Source organism: Pelodiscus sinensis, chromosome 7 (genome assembly GCF_052426305.1).
Source record: "Pelodiscus sinensis isolate ZL-2025 chromosome 7, ASM5242630v1, whole genome shotgun sequence".
Lineage (NCBI taxonomy): Eukaryota > Metazoa > Chordata > Testudines > Trionychidae > Pelodiscus > Pelodiscus sinensis.
The window spans coordinates 48,721,717-48,743,917 of NC_143058.1; the positions used below are offsets into that span (position 1 = coordinate 48,721,717).

At 38.4% G+C, this 22,201-nt stretch overlaps 1 protein-coding gene across 1 annotated transcript in view; it reads right to left on the reverse strand.

The window, feature by feature from the left end:
* The window catches only part of CCDC141 (coiled-coil domain containing 141), a 164,080-nt gene that overhangs the window by 44,551 nt on the left and 97,328 nt on the right, over nucleotides 1-22,201 (reverse strand). The window contains 9 exon segments of the mRNA XM_089779783.1: nucleotides 144-284; nucleotides 8,279-8,428; nucleotides 9,588-9,767; nucleotides 10,072-10,260; nucleotides 11,630-11,755; nucleotides 12,648-12,827; nucleotides 17,345-17,521; nucleotides 19,520-19,711; nucleotides 21,883-22,002. Coding sequence (XP_089635909.1) covers nucleotides 144-284; nucleotides 8,279-8,428; nucleotides 9,588-9,767; nucleotides 10,072-10,260; nucleotides 11,630-11,755; nucleotides 12,648-12,827; nucleotides 17,345-17,521; nucleotides 19,520-19,711; nucleotides 21,883-22,002 — 1,455 coding nt within the window.

Consider the following 22,201-nt stretch of genomic DNA (forward strand, 5'->3'; position numbering starts at 1 on the left):
TCAGAAACTGGTGTACACATTATTTGTTGTTATTCATAGATTTTTAAGGCCAAAATCACTTAGTCCAACCTCCTGCTTAATAGAAGCCATTCCATCTCACCCAGTAACATCTACATTGAGCCCATAACTTCTAACATTAGTACCTGCATTTTTTCAGCATACATTTCAACCTGCAGAATCTGCATCTTAAGAACTTTTATATTTCGAGCTTTTTCTGTTTTCTTGGTATAGTTAAATTTCAGGTTGTTGAATTTCTTTTTCAGATCTTTAAATGACTCTCTGAGCTGAAAGAAAATTAGCATATTCTTCAATAAGAAACACTGGAGCACATATTAAAATTTATAAATGCCTGCTAAGACAAACTAACTACATTAGGAATATTCAGAGGATTCTCATGAGGATTAAAAACACTTTGGCACATAAAGCAATCTTTGTAGCCTCTGTTCCTCAACAGGTAAAATTATATACCAATTATTTTTTTCAGCAGTAGAAAAATCTTGCTGAGTAAACATCAAACAATATTACATATAAATCCTTTAAAATATACCAGTAAGTATATGCTTCTAATGGATTTTCTCAAGACAGCAGGTTCCCTATTAGGAATAATCTGTTGTATATATTTCATTCTAGATAAAACAAGCATTACCTAGTATATATGTAACAATCAGAATTTTACTGCAGTTATAAGCAGTGGGTTAGCTATCTAAAAAGGAAAGTAATATTTAAGACCCTAATCCTGTGAAGAACGATATACAGGCTTATACAGACTACACAGTGGGTAGTCTGTCTTCAATGGGACTAATAGTGCGTAAAGATGTACATAAGTGTTTGCAGGATTGAGACATTTCATGTCAGCATTAGAGATTTGGTGAACTATTTCAGCCCCAGAGTTTATTTGCCATAAACATTCAGTTTCAGGGTGACCAGAACAATCTGAGAATTCTGCGAATAACTGTAGCCAAATACAAATCAGAGGGAAAAATTAAATAATTGAAATGCTTTGTTCCAACATTTTCTAAATGACACATTTTGACTTTGTTTCAAAACAATATTTCATTTTGAAATGTAGCTAGATTTGTTTTTAGAAGGATAAAACTTTCCTGGAAAACAAAACAAAATGAAAACAAAAATAAAATAAAATTAATTTGAATCCTAACAAAATGTTTTATACTACCCAAAACACTTTGTTTGTTTGTTTGTTTCAGTGAGAAAACCCAGCAAATTTCACTTTTGGCTAAATCAAAAACAATTATTTTTATTAATGATTGAAATAGGCACAAAATCATGGACAGTGTATTATGCTAACTATTTAATTGGTAAATAGTGCTCATTACCATGACATCTAAATATCTATGTCTGTTATGGATTTATTTAAATATTTATTTTTACTTTGTTTTCAGTATTGCTTTCGGTTCATTTTAAAATGCTCGATCTGTTCTAAAGCATATTTTGTTTGTTTGAATTAGTCATGCCCTCTTTATAACAACTTACCCTATATATTTAATAAGATTAACACATTGAAAGTTTTGTTGAATTCCACTATTTTTTATTAATTTAGTTATTTTTCCTTGCATGTAATATAATCTCAGATTTATTTATGCTAATATGTCTTTCTGAATATTTACTAAACAAACATTTTAGGGGAAAAAATGCTTTTAAGGGATAGATTGCAACAGACATGAGGAAACCATTTCTTTTTATGATATACAATTATAATTTTAATAGAGCTGCTTAAAACTTATTTATTATACCTTTTACGAGACATTGCTAAAATTTAATTTTGAAATAAAAAATTCTAACAATGTATAATTAATAAAAAAATAAAAATGGAAGGACTAAAAGAATTTAATTTTTTTTTGAAGTGAGGGATTCTCTCACCCCAAATTTCATGTACCTTCACATATTAAAGATTTCTGCTTTTTATAAGGTCTTGTACACTATGGCTATATGGAATAAAACATTTTAAAAATATTTTTATCTATACCAAATGATCTAGAGTAGATGTATAAAATTAATGTACCTGTCTTAATGATCTAGGGCTTGATCTGTTCCTAAAAACACTTATCCTGGAGAGTAACTTAATTCACGTGTGTTATATGAGTGGGCTCAGGATCAGGCTCCCAATTTAATGTTTGAGTTTTTGTGTATTTCAGAGTCAGACAGACATATATTCAAAATCCAAAGAGTAATGAATGCTTGTTTTGTAGCTACTCATCCATTATTATTATTATTACTTACTAATGTTAATCCACCAATGGACATATTTTTCATTTTCATTTAATCTAGGAGGATAACACTCTCTGCTAGCACATGATACCAGCAATGCACAGACAGATGGCACTGACGCAGTCTGAGAGAAAGGAAGGGAATTCTATCATGAAGTGTGATCTCCAATTAGTTAAGCTATTCATCCCTCCTAATTACAAAGAATAATAAATCTATCATAAAGCACCATGTTAATAAAGGCAGATATATGGACTAACAGTTTGTCTTCAAAATACAGAATCTTAATTTTAAATCTAATTTGGAGGAAGACCCAGGACTGACATATCACTAAGCAAGAGTTTATTTTGGGTTTACTTTCATAGTTTATGCCCATAATAATCATTTATAAAGACAGAGGCTCTCTTCATAGCACTATGAGTATGTGAAACAAGATCTCCTTGTTTCTGACAGTTCATGAGTCAAAGGTCAGCAGCTGCTGTCACTCTTCTCTCTCAGCCACAGTGGAAACCAGCTCAAACTCAGGACCATACGTTGCCTCCCATCAACACATGCAAATTACAACTACTGACATCAGCAACTGTGTGTGATCACTGAGGGCAGTACACAGGTCTGAATCTTCAGCAGCAGAGAACTCTAACCTTATATTGGTTCTTCACCCATTTACTGCAAAAATGCAAAGTTAAATTGCTAAATGGTTTTACTGCAAAATACCTAAACGAATTAAGACTACTGGTTTAATGGAACTTCATCATTACTTCATCCTTATTCACGCAGATGTTCCTAATTATAGTGTCCTGGGTCTCATGTGGAGAATGATGGTGGAAGAGGGGGATGGCTGCTACCTCTTGCTTAGACTTACAACACAAGTACAAAACAAATGCTATAGGCAGAGCAAAAAGCTGCTTTTAAAATGCATTTGTAAACTGCAAAGTTTATGAAAAACATTTTTCATTCATAGCCAAGATTCTTCAGGAGGCACTTCCCTCTCCCTTTCACTCCCACATATAACCTCCTGCAGTCTGAGTATCAAAATAGGCAAAAGGGTAAGGTAGCTGAAAAGAGATTTTCAAAGGGACAAAGATAAAAGAACAGAAGCAAAGATGGTTAGAAGGCAGGGACAGGAAAAAGTTGCCCTTCCATTTATCATTGGTTATGAGTTTAGAGTCAGGATCTTGTCAAGTAGGCAAGGTGTTGAGAAACTTTCAACTCCCGTCTATATCATGAATTCATGAGCGTGCTTGGTGCCTTTGGGAATGCTCAGCAACTTGTAGGATTGAGCCACAAACATAAAAGTATACCTCCCTATAAATTATAACAAAATGGGGGTTTGGGAAAAGCTGAGGCATAGTTTAAAGTACATTAGCATTCAGAATAACCACAAGGTGGTTTGCAATATTATTCTCAGTTGAAAAAGATTTTTTGTTGCAAAGAAGATCAATTTTAAAAAGAATTAAGTCATTTTTAATTTCACGTCCATTAGCTTAACAGAAGGTTAGACCATGGAGTTACCACAAAGCTAAGTAAGGGTTGCACATAGCTGCACTGTCCTAGAAGCACATCAGTGAGTCACAATTCAGATCCTGGATCCCTTTTCTTTAGGGAAGCCAATACCTAGCACAACTTACTTCCCCCTCTGGACTGGCTCAAATATACTGGCAGATACACTTGGGTAGAGCAGAAGGGTGGGGATGGGAAATAAGGCAAAGCTTCACCTGTATCCTTTCTCTGCCACCTGTGTAGAAAGAAGAGCAATATCCCTGTAGGGGCTGTACTTATGTCCTGTGCATGGAGCAGTAATGCAGGTAGCCCACATATGCAAGTGGCACCTACTTTGGATATTACAAATGCTTACAGGGCATGAGTTTTGGGTTTTGATTTTGCAGTTTTTTTAAAAGTAACAAAAAATAGAAATTTCTTTGTCTGCAAGAATGTTGCCCATTTGATTTTACACATCTGAACACAAATTTGTTTTCTTGCATTTTAAGGAGCTTCAAACCTTTACTCGTAGACCCGAGTCTAAAACAAACAAACGTTACTTCTGATCTGAATACTGCACCATAAGATAACCAATAAGTCCTTGATCCTTAAAATATTTACAGCATGGGCTTTACATACATAATTACACTAAACTTAAATGTATGCATAAGTGTTTGTAGTAGGGTCTTAAAACTGTTGATCACAAATGGTTTTAAATTTACATTTGAAATTTGGTGTTGCCAATTGGTAAACTGCAAATAACTAGATTGTGTATTGTTTGACAGGCACTATGCTTCCTGACATGTGAAGCGAAATGTATACCGACTCATATGTGATAGATGACAATGGAACTATTTGATACATGTCTACTTGTTGTTACAAATAATATCAGACTTATTACTGATGTTTAATAAATATTTAAAATAATTAATTGCATTATTTTAAAACTTGTAAGCACAAATTCATAAATTTTATCTTCTTGAACTAATTCAGTGCCATCAATTTACTGGGTATCTAGGTAGCTTTAGTTTTAGATGCTTAATGAAAAAAGTGACAAGGGATTACTATTCAAGTACAACTACCTAAGTGTTTGTTCAGGAAACATCATCAGTACTAAGTAATAACGGAAATGGAAACTAATTAAAGACAAAAACATCAAAGGGGCTATTTAGCATTATTTCAGTTATACTAAATACAACATTCAGTTAGGCCATTAGGTGATAAACATTAACCCACTCAGTGGGTTAATGTTCTCTGCTACTTTTATATCTTTTATAACTTAATTTAAAAATATACCATGTAATTATTTTTACAGAGGATTTCCATTATGTTTGAGAACCTAATGGGATGACTATATTTAGCAAAGCAGCTGACATTGATTTCATTTAGGTTTTGGGGACAGAAAGACATAGAAGTAATTTCCATCTTGCTCGTACTCTCTCTGGGTAATGCAAAGAGTAAGTACATAGAAATATTGCTTTACTTAGCAGGTAGATACATCCGTTCTGCTATTACTGCGATCACTGCAGAATACTAGGAACGTATCAGTGAGACCAGAGCTCCATCTAGTCCAAAATCCCGTTTCTCATCGTGGCTGGTTTTGGATGGAGAGCTGGTTGGTAAATGTATTTTTTCACCTTGCAGATAATCTCCGGAAATATTTTGGCTTAAACTTGAAATATATATTTTGTTCATGGAATGCTGCTGTGATGCTTCAAGCACCCATTCTCCTCTCTAGGATGGGCTCCCTGGTCAGACTACATCCCCCACGATGTACCAAATTATCTCTCCCTACCCTCCCACCCCTCATCCTTTTGGGCAGGGATGGGGAAATTCAGGCCTGGGAGCCAAATGTGGCCCCCAGCTTGCCTGGATCTGGCCTCCACAGGTCTGGAGCACACAAAACCTACTTGCCTGGGCCCCCGTAGGCTCTGGTGTGCAAGGAGAATATGGAGAGTGACTTTCTCCTTCTCAGTCAGGGCTTGTGACATTGCTTCTCACTTGTGTGTGGCCCCGACTGATTTTTCTTTGTCAGTGGCCCCTGGCCCAAAAAAGTTTTCATACCCTGCCTTAGGGAAAAAGGTGGTCCATCCTGGCAGCTGCAGTGTATTATGGGGGGTGAAGTCCAGGTGGGGTGCCTGCCCCATAGAAGAGACTGAGAACATGAGGTGCTCAAACTACAAATATTATGAGACACCACAGTGTTATTTCAGAATCAAAATAGGTACATTCTGTAGGTACATTCTGTTATTCAATGACAGCATTGAAATTTCCCCTGAAAAGTAGATATTTTAAATTTAAAGAAAATCCTGTTTAATCAACCCCCCAATTTTCTGTTGAAAATCAGATGAATGAAAAATTTTAACCAGTCTTTATGAGAAATGTACAATTATGGACTAGCCTATGTACAGGGTAAATTTCTTCCTAATTTTGATTTTTTTCCTCTAATAGTTACCCAAAGAACTGTGTATGCGCTCATCTCCATTAAGTGGCTAACCCATTTTTAAATCCTAACCTTCTTGACCTCCATAACATGTTGTGTCAAAGAGCTATTTCATTGGTTTTAAATAGTACCATGTTCCTGATTGCTGAGAACAGGGTAAATATGAGTGTCCCATTGATCTTTTCTACACCATCATTAGTATGCATACTCTTTTTCCCCTTTAATTCATTTTCAGTTAAAAAATCCTTTCAGTCCATCAAGCTTTTATTCACTTTTGTTGTTATAACTGATTTATGCAATCTCTCTCTATACATATAAAGAATTTTTTCCTGTGGAATGACAGAGTGATGTTATCATATCGCTCTGCGTCCAGAGGAACAAGCCCTGCTCACTCCCATCCTGGTCTTTCCCAGGGCCCATAGCCTAGGCCTCCCCTGCCCTTCCCAGTAGCTGGGGGGGGGGGAGCTGAGCCTGTCATGGCTTGAGCCCGGCCCCTCCTGATGGCCAGGGGGAAAGCCAGACCTTCCCGGCAGCTGGGAGATGAACCACGCCCAGCGTAGCCTTGGCTCAGCTCCTCCTGGTGCCTGGGGGAGGGGGGCAAGAGCTGGAGCTGGTTGAGCCAGGACTAGGGTACCTTCAGATCCTCCCGGCAGCAGGGAGAGGGGAAGAACCTTGGCCCAGCCCCTCCTGCGTACGAGGGAAGAGCCTGGCATGGATTTGGCCTGACCCCTCCCAGCATCAACGGGTGAAAGCCAGGACTGGCGCGAATTCGGCCCGACCCCTTCTGATAGCCGGGGGAAGACCCGGGCCCAGTGCAGCCTCAGCTCGGCCCCTCCCTGGCAATGGGGATGGAGGAGGAAGAGAAGGGGAAAAGCTGGGGACAGGTGGCCTTGGGCCTGGTCCCTCCCTGGCCAACAGGGGGGTTGGTGAGCATAGCAAGCAGGGAGCATGCCCCCCTAGTAATAGTTTATTGTTAGTAGTAGTAGTATTTGTATTACCATAGTGTTGAGACCACTTAATCATGGAACAGGGCCATATTGTGCTAGGGGCTGTACAAATATAACAACGAGAAGGGCCCCCACCACAAACAGCTTAGAATCTAAGTAGGGTGCCCAGTACAGAGAGAGCATGAAAGTTTTCAAAATAGCTTGTGTGTTATTTTAAAAGAGTTAGTTGTAATATAGCCCTTTTGGAACTGTGAACCTTACATTTATTTTGTTACATGGTTAACAGTGACCTGCCAGGGAAAGATAAATTGATCTTGAGACCTTTTAATTTCTTTGTAGCATATAAAGAAAGCTCAAAAGATTTTTGTTAAAAATAAAAGTAAAAAAAATTAAATTTGCTTTTTACATTAAAAAACAAAATGTGTCAACCTTGGAAGATACTGTGGTTACTGGCAAAATAATGATATTCGGATAGTACAAGAGATAAAGACTGCAAATAGATCAATTGATAGGAAAAGGGGCTAGTCAGACTGATTAACATTTTCCTCCCTTTTTATGTTTTGGTTAAACTTCAGTGCCTACTGAATCATGGGCAGAAATTATGTCCTATTAAAATCTCAACACGGTTGCCATTTAAGGTGTTAAAACAAAATAGCCAAGGTCCCCACATTTCCCCTAAGACTCAGGGAATATCAGAATTGACATTCTGATATTTCTTAAAGTACAAAATTACTAAGTGTGGGGGGGTTTTAACGAATGCCTTCTGGTCTTGTAAAAATCATTTTAAAAAAATCTTTTACGGGTCACATTTAAACCTCTAATTGTAATACTCATAATTCTTTTTAACATGAGGATCAACAGTACAGCTACATGATACAGAAATACTGCATTTGTTTGAGGCTTTCCTTTTGAGATATTTATAAACGCAAATAACTGAACTGAACCAGATCTGGAAAAGAATTGTGCTGAACATCTGAACCTGACAAACTGCAGCTGCTGTATTTGCATTAATGTCAGCATGGTATCTTCATGTAGACTTGAACACAGGGTTGCATTTTAAACACAGGCCATAGATTTTTGCTATTGGTAAGATGAAAATCAGCTCTATTGTTTGTGGGGAACATCTAAGCAGTACCACATATAATAACACGCATATTAGTAATTTAATCTGTTCTTTTCACCAGACCTCGTTTATCTCTTCTCTAGTTGTGCAGTACTGGAAGTTGTGTGACAGTTCCTCCTCATACTTATCTGCTTTGGTTCTCCAGTTAATGCTGTTACACTCAAGTGTAGCAAGCTCCTGCTGTAGAGTCTTTACAGAAACATTAAAGCAGTTCTTTACAAAATAAGAGAGAGAGAAAGCAAACAATGAAATGATGATGAGCTGGATTTGCTGCCTACACAATATAGATACAAATGTCTAACTCATATGACATTGCTTATGGTTTAAAATAGGGAAAATATTTCTGCTTTATCTTACACTTAGTCAATTAAAAATAATGTTATTTCAGAGAAAGGATATTTATCCATGTGAGAATATCATTAACCATTAAGAGTAAGATTAAGGCATGGTTCGTAGCATATAGAAAGAGGGAACGTGTCTGCACCACCCTAGGAACAGTCTAGAACTGGAACTGTGGTTCAGAGTTGCACTTCCTGCCCTGATGTTTCCCTTAATCCAGCAGGAAATAATCTTCTATTGGCACCTGCTACTGTTACCTTACCTCCCCGCATCTGCTGCCTGGCATATTCTGGGGTATGGAAACAGAGCCCAGGTTCTGGCTACTCCACTCTCCTCTGTTTAGGAGAATTAGTGGCCCTTAGACTCTGTTCTCTGCCTCCCGTGTACACCTTGTACCTCCTTTTCTCCCCTCCACAATATATGGGGCAAATGAGAATCTTGCCTGGAAGGAATAATGCTTTCCTAAAACATTATCCATTTCACTAGGAAAATTCACCTCTAGAGGAAAACTAGAATCCTGCAAGAAAATAAAAGAATATGGATGCAAAACTACCTTACAAAATAGGAGTCTAAAACTTATATACTTTATCAGTTGTCAAGCTACAGGACATGACCTGCACATGGAACATTGGGGAGCAGGAAAGCAGATTCCCCTCCCCACAACGTTGACTGTATTTATATAACTGATAATTAACAAACAAATAAAAACCCCAAACTAAAAGACTAAGATTTCTGAATAACTAAACTTATTTTCTCTGTACCAAAATGATTCATAAAGTTAGCGGGACCACGAAAAAGTGAACTCCGTTGTTGAAGATTTCTTTTAGGTTGATGCAAACAAAAAATCTGCAGATGGATCAGATTCATTACATTAAAATGGATTTTTAAAATGTAAGCATGAAAATGTTTAACCATTTTGCTTTAGTTTTTTCCCCGGGGCATTAATGTGTTGTATGCATATCTACACATCAGTACGATAGTGCTAATGTTTCAGGCTATCATATGGAATGCTAAATTTCCTAATATTACTTACAGGATGCTGCACTGCAGAAAGGCTGGCCTTGCCTAGAGTAAGAGCCAGGTTATATAGATGTCTGATATGTGCATGTTTCTCCTGAGTATTAGCAAGATGCACTTTAGCTTGGAGTGCATCATCAGGAATCTTGCTTCTTTCAGGAATCTCCAGTTCTCCTGATTTTATGAGACATTCCAGCTGGAATATGATTGAAATAATTTGTTAAAGAAAGTTATACTATTCCCTTCTTCACCATCAGATGTTAACATAATAATGGGTAGGGAGAGGCCCTAAGCACAGAATCTGTGATTTTGATCTAGAGTTTGAGCTCACCAGATTTCAGAAGATTTCAGATCCACAGTATGAGTTCAGTTCCACAGGTGGGTAGATGTTTTTAATTTTGGGGCAAAACAAAGACGATAGGTGGTACCAGAAACAAAAAGAAATTAATTGCAACAGGAAAAAACATGTATATTTTAAGGATAAATATTATTATGCTTACTTGTTCTTTGACATAATGGAATTTGACTGACTTGTTGACGATTTCATCATATTCTGTCATCCTTTCTTTTATCTTCTGAAGAAGATGAGTAAGCTCACTTATTTTCTCAGAATTTTCTTTAAGAGGAACTCCTTTTAGGCTCAGCAATTCTGATAATTTTACTGTGTATTCAACCTCAGCAGTTAGTTGCTAGCAAATAAACACAATAGTCCAAGTTTTGCAGGAATTAATTTTCTTGTATTATTTCATCAAATGTAAATTAGGGATTAGGAAATTATTTTAGGAAAAAAATAAATGCCATTGTCTTCTCAAGGGGGGGAGTAGCATTAGCATGGTCCACACTGGCTCTACAGTGCTGTAATTAGTGTTTCTTCACACCCCTAAGCAAGGAAGTTACAGCACTGCAATTTGCTAGAGTAGACAAGCCCCAAGTCCCTGCTTTTTCTCTTCAAAACCCTGCACACCCTACAGAGGGAATTCCTGTTTTACAGGCAATTACCAGCCCTTTCTTATCTGATCACGCAACCTCTGTCTATCAACAAAATACTGACTCTCTGCCCCAGGGACACCTATCTTCCGCAGACCTCACATTCCACACTAATGCCCATGCTGTAGTTAGGGGCTGAACCTGAACTTTTTACAAATAGATCTGAACCAAAACCTCAGATCCATAAGCTCTTACAGTTGAAGTCTGGACCAGATCTGCATTTCAAGCTGTGGACAATCTACTTTTTTGTTCCCCACATTTTCAATTTCCCCTGTACAAATTGATATTAACTCGTTGGACACTAGAGACTTCGCAGGTGAATGTCACTTGAGATCTGTAGTTAAGAGGAGGCAAACCGGTGCTGTGCTTGGAAACCAGGAGGTCTTTTTCATATTATAAGACATGACAGGTGGACGTAAGTCTGCAGAGCATGAATGGGAGACAGACTTTTCTGGGATCAGGAGTTGCAATGTGGAGGAGATAAGAAGCTCATATACATAAACACTCCTCCCCAACCAGCTCTGCAATCCTAAGCATGAGTCTGAGATGTCTTTTTTTTTGCACTTGTGCATTCAAGTAGGTTTTCCGGAGAGAGGGATGACTCAGTGGTTTGAGCATTGGCGTGCTAAATTCAGGGTTGTGAGTTCAGTCTTTGGGGGGGAGGGGGGAATTTAGGGATCTGGGGGCAAATCTGTCAGGGATGGTACTTGGTCCTGCTATGAGGGCAGGGGACTGGACTGGATGACCTCGCAGGGTCCCTTCCAATTCTGAGATAGGTATATCTCATATATTTTAATTGCTTTTATTCTCTTCTGTATAGCTAGTCTTTCCTTGTGTATCATTCCTGATGTGCAGCCAATATTGTAGGAGACATTCTGAGGAGTTTGCACATGACAAAAGGCAGGGTGCAACCCTACACAGAATATAAAATGTAAAACCTAATCCCACAAATACTTTTTCCTGTGAACAGTCCCAATGAACTCAATGTAAATGTTACTTTGCAGGATCAGGAATTTGCAAATAACTTTTTTTTTCACTTTGGATTTCCTCCAATCCAATCTGTTTTCTTACCTGAAACTGTTGTTTCATTTGGTTAATTTTTTGTTGTAGTTCTAAAAGAATCTGAAGATTACTCCCAAGGTCAACTGCTGCAGTAGGTCTGAGTGCCTCTTCAAGAACAATTAAGTTATGGGTTGTCTAAAAGAAATAGTGACACAACATATGAGAACATTTTCACTGGCATTACATCATTTAAATTTGACTTAAAAGCTATTTTTGTAATTAAAGTAAAAAATTCACTGAAGTACTGTCAACAGAATTCCATAGAGTGATATTACAGCTATAAAAATGGTTGATAATAAAAGCAATGCAAAGGAAGCTTGTGTGTGTCCTAAATTTGCTTTAAAATTATAGATCTCTCTTTGGTGCAAATCCTCTGATGTTCTGAAGGGGCTCTGGAAGACTTTAAACACAGTGTAGCTGGGGTAAGAGGAGGCTGGAAAAAAGATTCACTTTGTAGCCCATAGAATTTTCTCTGCAAGAGCTTGGAGAGTGGCTTAGCAATAACTAACATAGTGGCCACATAATGGGCTGCAGCCACGTGTGTAGCTGCAGATGTAATGTGCAATCTGCCCCTGGGCCAAAGAAAATCCTTTTCTCATTAACCACTGCACAGCCCATTTACTTTAACTTTGTTCACAGAGATAGGATTTGGTTTACTGGAAGTAGTTAATACAAGCATGGCAGAGAAATAAATTTGTGCTATCTGGCTAGGTAAATTTAAATGCTCTTCTTTTCAGAACAAATACACAAATAGAAAAATGTAATGTGCTTGTAAGAATGCTGTGCACTGTGTAAAGCTGTGATTCTCAAAATGTTGACTTCAGCAGGATTTTATGGTGTGCACAAAACAAAAATAATAGAAAATCAAGCAATTTAATACAGCAAACAGTCCATAGAGTGATCTCTTCTGCGTCACCTGCAGAATTAAGTGGTGAGAGAAGCACTGACACGTGGTAATTTCAGACTACAGTATTAATAATGCAAAAATGTGTGTCAAAACTGTCATCTTTAGATGTGTTTCACTTACTTTTTTAAATTGCTCTTTAAATTTGCAACATTGTTGTTTGATAGACTTTCCTTGATTTATATGGAGCCTCCATGTTGTCCACAGGTCTATCAGCTCTTCCTTTTCTTTATTCAATTTGTCAATAATGTCTTCAGTTATTTGCATAACGTTTTCCATTTGGAATATAATATTCTTATTTACCTGGTAATAAATGACAAATGCAACTTCATTTTTCCCCAAAAAGAATAACATATTTATAAGAATGCAAAACAGATTCAGTTTTTAGCTCAACAACTTTTAAAAAGAGAGCTGAATACAATCGGCATAATTCAGCATAATTATTTTGGAGTTTCCTGGTAGTTTGTGTGCATGTATAATACAGTGGTTTTAGAGAACTGGCTAACTAAAGGGAGTAGACATGGAAGACTAGTTCTTTGGTTCAGCAATGGCCAAGAATGATCTCCTTTTGATGACTGTTTGATGGCCATGAAAAATCAGGTGGAGTCTTCAAACCACATCTTAATGAACAGCGTTCAACATCAGAGAAACTACCAACATTGCCAATAATTCATATAACCGTCGGAAATTTCAACAAAGAGTTAACTGGGACTGAAGGAGGACTAAGGATATTTACTTATCCTTAAATATGGTTTCCATTGCACAAGGCTGAAAAACTCGTGAGATAACATGAGGCAAACATAGGCAACACTTGTGGATTCTTTTGCCTTTAAGCTTTTTGGAGTGACAATAGAAAACTTGGTAATTTTCTTTACTCTTTTCCCCAAATCTAGCCTAGAATTTTTCATCTGTGGAAGGATGTGTATGTAAATTATATTTCTTGTCTATATGCTGACATTAATAAATATTAAGACTATAACTCCCATGTCAAGAATATATTGAGACCATATTAGCAGATGATGTATTGGCAGCAATTTTTAGGCCTTGCAAGAGGCAATATCTGAGATCATATCAGCAAGGATAAATGGCATGGAGGTAATTCTATCGCCCATTTTTCTAAAAAGTACTTTCATATTTTTCAACTAGCACAGACTACCTCTTAGTGGATGCAGAATAAAGTGTATATTGCACAAACAGAAATATGTGAGTCTATCTTGAGTAAAATATGTATATGAAAAAACTGTTGTAATAGGTTATTTTATTTGTATCACATAGCTTTTATGCCTGCTTGCCTTTGTGCTTTTAGCCAGAGTCAGCAGTGCATGTCACAGAGCATGTGAGATTGGCACAGCTTTTACAAACTGGCAGGCCAAGCTCAATATTCTTGGTTTAAAATGAGAATTTCCCCCTCTGTATAGGGCACAGAGAAATAAAGTGAGTTTCCTGAGGTCGCCCAGCAGGTCCAGAACAAGAACCCAAGTCTCCTGATTTCCAGCCTCATTTGCCCTCCACTGTACCACTCTGCCTTCCCTCACAAACGTTTTTAGAGTGTAATTGATCATACCACCATCTAGTGCTTTATTAGTTTGAAAATATTGCACATATATTCATCCTCTCTACCCCTCTATGATGGAGTGATGTGTTAGTTCCTGCATGGAGACAGACACTGAAAGGCTAGCATGACTTGCTCGGACCACACAGCACATCAGAATTAAGAACTGCCAGTTATCCAGGGGGCCAACAGACATGCCAGGCCGCTGGGCAAGGTGGGGGAGGGCTGCCTCTGCACTCCAGGAAGGGGGTGGTCCTTGGGCAAAAGAGGTGGGGCCTCAGGTAGAAGGGTGGGGCCAGGGGAGCCAGCCCTCGGTGCTCCCCACCTCAGCACCATCCAGAGCATGCTGCTCAGGGCACAGTGTTCCGGCAGTGATGTAAAGGATCCAGGGTTCCAGCCACTGCTGCAACAGCGGTGGCAACAGCTAGGAGCCCTGGGCCCTCTGAATTGCTGGGCCCCAGGCAGCTACCCTGTGATGGATAGGCAGGGTACTACTTTTTTCTAACCATCCCAATATTCAGTAACAAAGGGTTAAACCCAGAACAACGGATAACCAGGAAGTGCTGGCAGGGAGCCAGGAGTGCCAATGGAAAGAGAGTGAAAGATTTTTTAAATGAAATAAATGTTGCCTGTTTCAGTTTTCTTTATGAGGGAGCCAGAACAGGAGCTGGGATAGAAATGGACTAAGCAGTGATAAGGCACAGATTTTCCAGCAATATCATGTCTAAGAAAAGAAAACCTACATTTTGGAATAACAGAGATGTAAGTAGAACAGGGAATGTTTATAATTAGATGCAGTCAGGTTTTCTTGGTTTGTGGGACTTCTCTGTGCTGCTTTAAACCCTCACCCTATTAAAAGATTACACTTTGTTTCCAAACTCTCTCCTAAGGGATGATTAAAAGTTACCCCACAGAGAGAAGTTCCCAAGTGCTTCTTTGTGGCTCCAAGGAGTTTTTGCATTTGGGTGGTGGCAGCGTACCACTCAAGGTCAGGGAGTCTGTGACCTTAGGGAATTTTTATATAGAAGCCTTTAGTGGTAAGGTATTTTAAGGTCTCCTGCAGGCCCTGTCTTCTGCACCCGAAATGCCAGAATGGGGAACAGTTTTGTCACACACCCTTTATATTTCCCATCAGTAGGCCTACAGCCATTCAGTCTGCAGCTTACTGCTTCACTTAGGGTACGGTACGTCTACACTGTGGAGCTATTTTGGGATACTGGAAGTATCCCGAAATAGTTATTTCATGTCTACTGAAGCAGCCTTTTATTTCCAAATAGATTTCAAAACAACAGGTGGCTTATTCTGACATCCTGGTAACCCTCATTCCATGAGGGTTAAGGGAAATTTCGGAATAGTGAGTTATTTTGAAATTTGACACTGTGTAGACAGCGCCAAATTACAAAATAAACTATTTTGAAACACACTTGAAATAAGCTGTGCAAATTGCATAGCTTATTTTGAGCTAAGGGTGCTGTGTAGACACACCCTTAAAGACCAGTGGCCTGCAAGATTGCAAGCTTTCTTCCCATAAGAAGAGAGTTCTGGAGAAAATGTCCATGAAGATGTCCTTGCAGACTTTCTCTATTGTTCCTTTGAAGAAGTGGGATTTACTGCATCCCAGTGGACAAGAAGGTAGGACCAGTCCTCAAACCAAACAAATGCTCAGGGGTCTGCAGAAGGCCAGGGTTGTCTGCATGGAGGCCCTGTGCCTCCACAAACCCTGAAGGAACTGCTCAATTAAAATCATGCTTACATGGATCCTGACTGTGGTGACTCCTTGGATGCTCAGAAGGTACCTCAGAAGTAGAAATAATCCCATCCCTAGCAAATAATCTTTTATGCTTAAACTCGACAGGACTTGCCTACTTCTTACTGCTCCTGGTAGCCAAATGTCCAGTATACCCATGCAGATCCCAGATACATGGACCACCCTCCAAAAGGTGCGGAAGAGGGGTGAAGAGTGGTGCAGAAGTAGTTTTCCAAGCTCACATTCTGCATGGGATAGGAGTGATCTATGCATAGAGATAGTGGGAGGAGTGAGCTAGCCTTTAAAATGTCTACAAATGCATTTTATCCTTATACACAGCTGGAAACTTGCTAGCAATTCCTACATGGCCTGAAAAGTGTTACAGGCCCAGACGTGTTCTACTGCACTGCAACAGAAGGTTTTCATAGGTTTTCAAACTCTAATAAGCTCAACGTACAAGAATTACAAAGTAATAAAATGTAAAAGATGCCTTAACTTCCTCTGAAATCTCATGTTAAAACATAACCCTTACTTAAGAATTGCCTACCAATTTAACCACATTATTGTTATTAGGATTAGAGCCATCAATATTGTGTTTACAGCTATGCCATCACAATTAGAGCTGGTCAGGAGTTTTCCATAGGAAAGATTTTTTGATAGCAAATGCAGCTCTGCAGAATGAAAATGTTCAAATTTGCCAAAAACTTTAGTTTTTTTCATAAGAAAATCAACCTGAAATACTTTATTTTGGATCAGTTCGGCCAAACTCAAGATATTTTGTTACACTGAGTTGACCCAAAACGTTTACGTTAAAATCAGTTAAAAATTAAAGTACAGTTTACCATCACAATTTCATCAGACAAAGTGTAATTTGGATCTTCTACTTCCTCCTTTGAGCTAGTCTTACTGGAGGACTTCATCCTCTGCGCTGCAGCATACAGATACAGAGAGGTCTTGGTCTCTTTACATTGTGGGAGATGTAGTCTCCATGGAGAGTCTGGCTCATTGGAGATAATAGAGGAACTGAACTATGCCAGAGAAATGCGGTGTAATGTTGATATCACTTGAAAAGCAGCTTTGGGAGTGAATTCAACAAAATAAAATTAAACATTTCAAGTTCAGAAATGTCACAGTGTTTTGTTTATACTGAACATGTCAAAATGAAATGTTTTTCCATTTGCATATCAAAACTTTTTAGAATTTCTGTGCCGCAAAAAAAAAAAAAAAGTTATACCATTTTGAAATGAAAAAAAAATATGAAGTGTCAGAATTTTCCACAAATGAAAAAAACTCCAAGTTTTGCTCAGCTCTAACCATGATCCTCCTCCCCAGGATGCAATACAAAGTAGAAATACTGTGCCCTGGGCAAACTCTTCGGGGCATGGGAGTAGGATCCATAGATCTATTGTTAATCAGTCACTGGTTATGGTAGTTTAGTGCATATTTGAAATTTGAAATGATCACTGTAAATTTAACAGTTAATCCTTGCTACAGTGATAACTCTGTGAACTACAGTCTTACCATATTTAATGAATTAATAAATTCATGCCCTATATCTTCTGTGGAGAGAATCTTCTTTAAAACCATCTGCCACTGAGTATTAGCTGATTCCATCATATTCCTGGTTTCAGCTTCAATCTCTATTTGCACAGGCTCAGATTTATAGAATTCCTTCAGACTTTGAGTTTGGTCATTTACCTATAGAAAAATGCAAGAATAAAAGTAAAGGCCTTAATATCTAAAACTGAACAATTGAAACTCAAGTCTACCACCATGTTTGAATAATTAATTAATTAATTAATTAATTAATGTCTTCAGTGTTCTAAACCCCATGGTTTCCTCTACAGAAACCATAAACTAAGCAGACGTATTTTAAAGTAAGGATGTTAGTATAATTGAACAGTTGTGTAACCGCATGTAATCTTAGCAGTTACACGACTATTCGATAGTCCCAAGGGGCAGGGCAGCAGCCAGAGCACTCCCAGCCCCACTTCCAGGGGGCCCCCTCTGATCCTGCACTGCTGCCTCTGTATCAGAGGCAGCAGCGTGGAGTGACAGGTGGGAACCAGTCCACTGGGGAGCCAGTTTAAAATAAAGAGGTAGCAGCACAAGGTGTCACCAACCCTTGTCTGTGGGGGTGTCCAAACCCTGTGGGAAGTGGAGCACCATCCATCTGCAGAGATCTTGGACACCCCACTTCCCCCAGACAGGAGCTCATGCCATGAACCAGCCTCTTCTGCGGCCAGCTCAGGCCGCCATGGATAGAGACTGCTTCATGCTACCCTCAAACCCCACACTTGATAGAGGCAGGAGTGGGGGGCAGACCACACCATGAAGCTGGTGCTGGTGGGAACTGACTTTTAAGCGGGCTCCCCCTAGCACAGGCTCCTGCCTCCCCCCCTCGTTGCCTCTGTAGGAGGCAGCAAAGATGGGGGCAGATGGGTCTGTGGAGCCAGCATGTGCAGGGAGCCTGCTTGAAAGCCAGCTCCCCATGTGTATTGGCTCCAGACTGCCCCCTTATGCTCCATGCTGCTGCCTCTCATAGAGAGGCAGCAGCAGGGGAGTGGGGGGGTCTGGCAGAGCCAGTGCTCATGGGGAGTCTGTTTAAAGCCAGTTCTTCACAGGCACCGGCTCCCCCTCCCTCTTGCTGCCTCTGATCCAGCAGATACAGAGGCAGCAAGGGGGGGGGGGGAGTGCATGTAGTGGATAAGATTAACTGATACACTAAAGCTTATCGGTTAATCATGTAGTGGACTACATGATGACATCCCTAGTTTTAAGTAACCTGTACACCTAATTTAACAGTTGGCAAATAGGTGAGGGACTGAAGTGAAAAGTTTATTATTCAACAAGAACTTCTAAACACACTGCAATATTTTTAAGCTGTTAGTAATTTGTTTAATATCTGTTATCTAGTATGTTAATATTATATGTTGCTTAGTTTCATTTAATGTGAGGTAACAAAAATTATTAGACAAATACAATATACATGACAAATATTAAAAAATACTTAAAGTGAAACATTAGGCTATGAACAAGTAAATGTGATCGTGTTATTAATTAGCATCACTATAATTGAAAACTTAATTGCTATGGCAAAATTTATCTAAAAAATTTTGTTCTACTTCTGTTCTTATTTTAGTTTAAAACATACAAGTGAATAGTATTACAGAACAAAAACAAGGACCAGAAAATCCTAGTTCTATCACTAGCCCAGGTTTATCAGTTTCCAAAGGCATGTTAGAAATGAAGGGATTGATTATGGGCTCCACTTGGGTGGTTTAAAACTAATTTAACTATTTTTTCTTACCAATTGAACTACATTGGTAGAAAAATCAGACCCTATCGTGGACTCAATTTATACTAATATAAAGCTATGTCAGAACAGCTTTAACAACAATTTCCCACAGATATCCAGCGGAGGGGTATCTTAAAACAATGTGTGCAAAAATGCATGCATGTAATTCCTTATGTTAGTGTACTATCTACAGTATTGCACTGATTTTAACTAAGGCCCTTGCTGAGGAAAATAACCTCATTTGAAATAGACAGCAGCCTAGGGGCTATGTAGATTGGAGGCCTGCACATCCTCCCTGGCATAGTAGCCCTAGATGGTATTTTAGATCTGACAAAAGCCATTGTCTCTCCTTGTGAAATTACAGAGTGACATTTAGTAATTCAAAAGGGAATCTCTACCTCTTTTGATGACTTTAAAAATGCCACATAAGCTTTTAGAAGGTCTAGTTTTGAACTAATATTTCTGTTAAGTGTTGTCAGTTCTTCATTTAGAAGGTCAGCTTTGCTAGAGAAAGCTGCCACCTCTGCAGGTTCAAATTCTTCCACCTCATTAATAATTCTCACAGCTGCTTCCAATTCATGTGATGTTTCCTATGAGGGCATAAACATAGAACACAGTATATGGTAATTGGAAAAGGCTCATCAAAATTCACATCCTAATGTTAATTTCCAGCAGTATTTGTTCTTTCTGTTTAAGCCACCCTCCTACATAGCAAAGGAACAACTAAAAATGTACATTAAATGCCAAAGATAAACATACCCTGCCTGTCATAGTTTTGAAATCAAACACAAAGCCTGAACATAATAAAATTTGCTAACTTGGAATGGGAAAAATGTGAATCTGAGTAGTGACAATCAGTGTAGTCTCTTGACAAAACTAAGGATCAAAAGCAATGGAAATGCTCCATCTGGGAACATGGATAGAGAGATGGGCCACCCACGCAACCAAGACATGGTCAGTAAGTTCTCATGCAGTGCAAATCTGTAGGTCCCCAAAATTGAAATAGGAGCCAAGCAGCACATCATGTCTGTTTACGGTCTCTACTCTCCAAACATAGTAGTATTTTACTATGGTTTGGGTTGTGCAGATGTCCTTGACATTAGCGCTATTCTAGAATAATCAGCCAGGATTCTGTTTTTCAGTTCTGCTGTGTTAGCTCGTAACTCTAGGCAAGCACAAATCTTTTATTCAAACTTTACGCCTATTTTTTCTTGTGGGCCTTATAAAGTCTGAGACACTTCTTCCTGAGGTCAGATGTTGGCTTGATATTACGTAGAACCCGGTGAATAAATTTCCAGAAAAGGCTTTGAACACTTGTTCTCAAAAACACATAAGAATGGTCATGAAGAAAATCCAACCTTAGCATAAAATCTAGATTGCATTTACTGCCTGGAAAGATCCAAAGTTTAACTTAAATGTGAAAAGTCTGGCAAACATGATAAATCATTTCAGGAAACCCCCTCAGAAACTTTTTGCTATTGTGCTTTTCAAACGACTTCTGGATCCCAAATTTTCTCCAGAAAATACATAAATAATTTAAAATGTGAATTGATGGAATTGTTGCCTCGTATGCATAATGTTATCATCCAAAACTGCATCTTGTGAGCAATGGCATCAGAACTATGAATTACTGTAGGCAAAATGTTCGATCCATGTATTTCTATATCTAAAGGCCTAAGATAGCTTTACATACTTTAGTCCAATTCTTGGATTGATAGTATATGGTATATTTATCTCTGTCTCTCAGCTAGAGTGCAAGCTATATACCCTGTGAAATTCCACAGAAAGAATGGGTATGTGGCTAGGATACTGTAGTCAAAGCACATTATACAGTTTCTAGAGAAAGATCACAACAGGCAAAGGAAATGTCTACATCAGACTAGCATTACACCAACTGAGCAGAAATGTTATAAAAAATTATTTCATACTAATTTGTCACAAAGAATAGCTCTTACAACGCATCTGTTATTTTTATATTCTTGCTGAGTGCTCTTCAGAATTTCTTGTAAGTGAATTTTACTTTCAGTGCTACTGCACAAGACCAATTATTGGTTTATATAAACTGGTACAAGACAACAAAGAAAAAGAACAACAAAGATACTGAGTTTTCAGAATGTATTGAAATTGGGACTAGTTTCACAGAGAATACATATTGCTGCATTTTCTAAAGATCTCCCATTTTAACCTTGAAATATGAAACTGTGGTGAGATTTCAACCCACTAGTGGAAAGTGGGTGTGGTGAGGGGGGTAGAGCTAAAGTGGCTTTAAGCCCCTCTTACATGTTGTGGGGCCTATCTGGTTACAATAGTTTCCCTGTAATGCTTCATGATTCGGAAGTTCTCAGAAGGAAGCCTTATGGCTGTCTGTAGTACCTATGAATGGAGAATCCTCCCCCATCCAGACCTGGGCTTTTACACCATTCTAGCCCTTTTATCCACCATGAAGGAGTGTGAGTGGGAAAGATGATCTCACAGTGGTTATATTCTCAAACATGCCATTTTTGACATCCCAAAAATTAGTGGATCAGCAATATACATCGAGAACATGATGCTTCCAAGGGTATTAGAATCCGACCGTGTTTGGGCCTGGAGATACTAAGAAAGGATAGGATGATAGTAAAAAAAATAGGGCTGAGATGAGATGTATTACCTTCTTAGTAAATATAACCATCCCTTGCTGAGCATCTCAGCACATTTGTGTAAAATATACATTTGTGTCTAAAAATAGATAGGGTAATAGTATATGAAACATTTCTTTTACCTTAGCTTGATTAGACAGTTCTAGGTATTTGTTCAAAACTTTCTCTGACTCAGTCAAACAAGAACCAGGATCCACACTGACTGCAAGTATTGGACTGATTTTTTTAATTGATAGTGATACCTATATTAAAATATATACATATATATACACATCATTATATTAATTTCATCACTAGACATTATAAAAACACAAGCTTGCATAGAGAACGAAGTGAGGGAACAGACTTAGCTCTTGGCATTTCACAGCTTTGATTTTCAACCTTTCCTATAATCAGGAAATACAGAGGATGCCAAAAATAAAAAAGCCAAACAAATTCTTC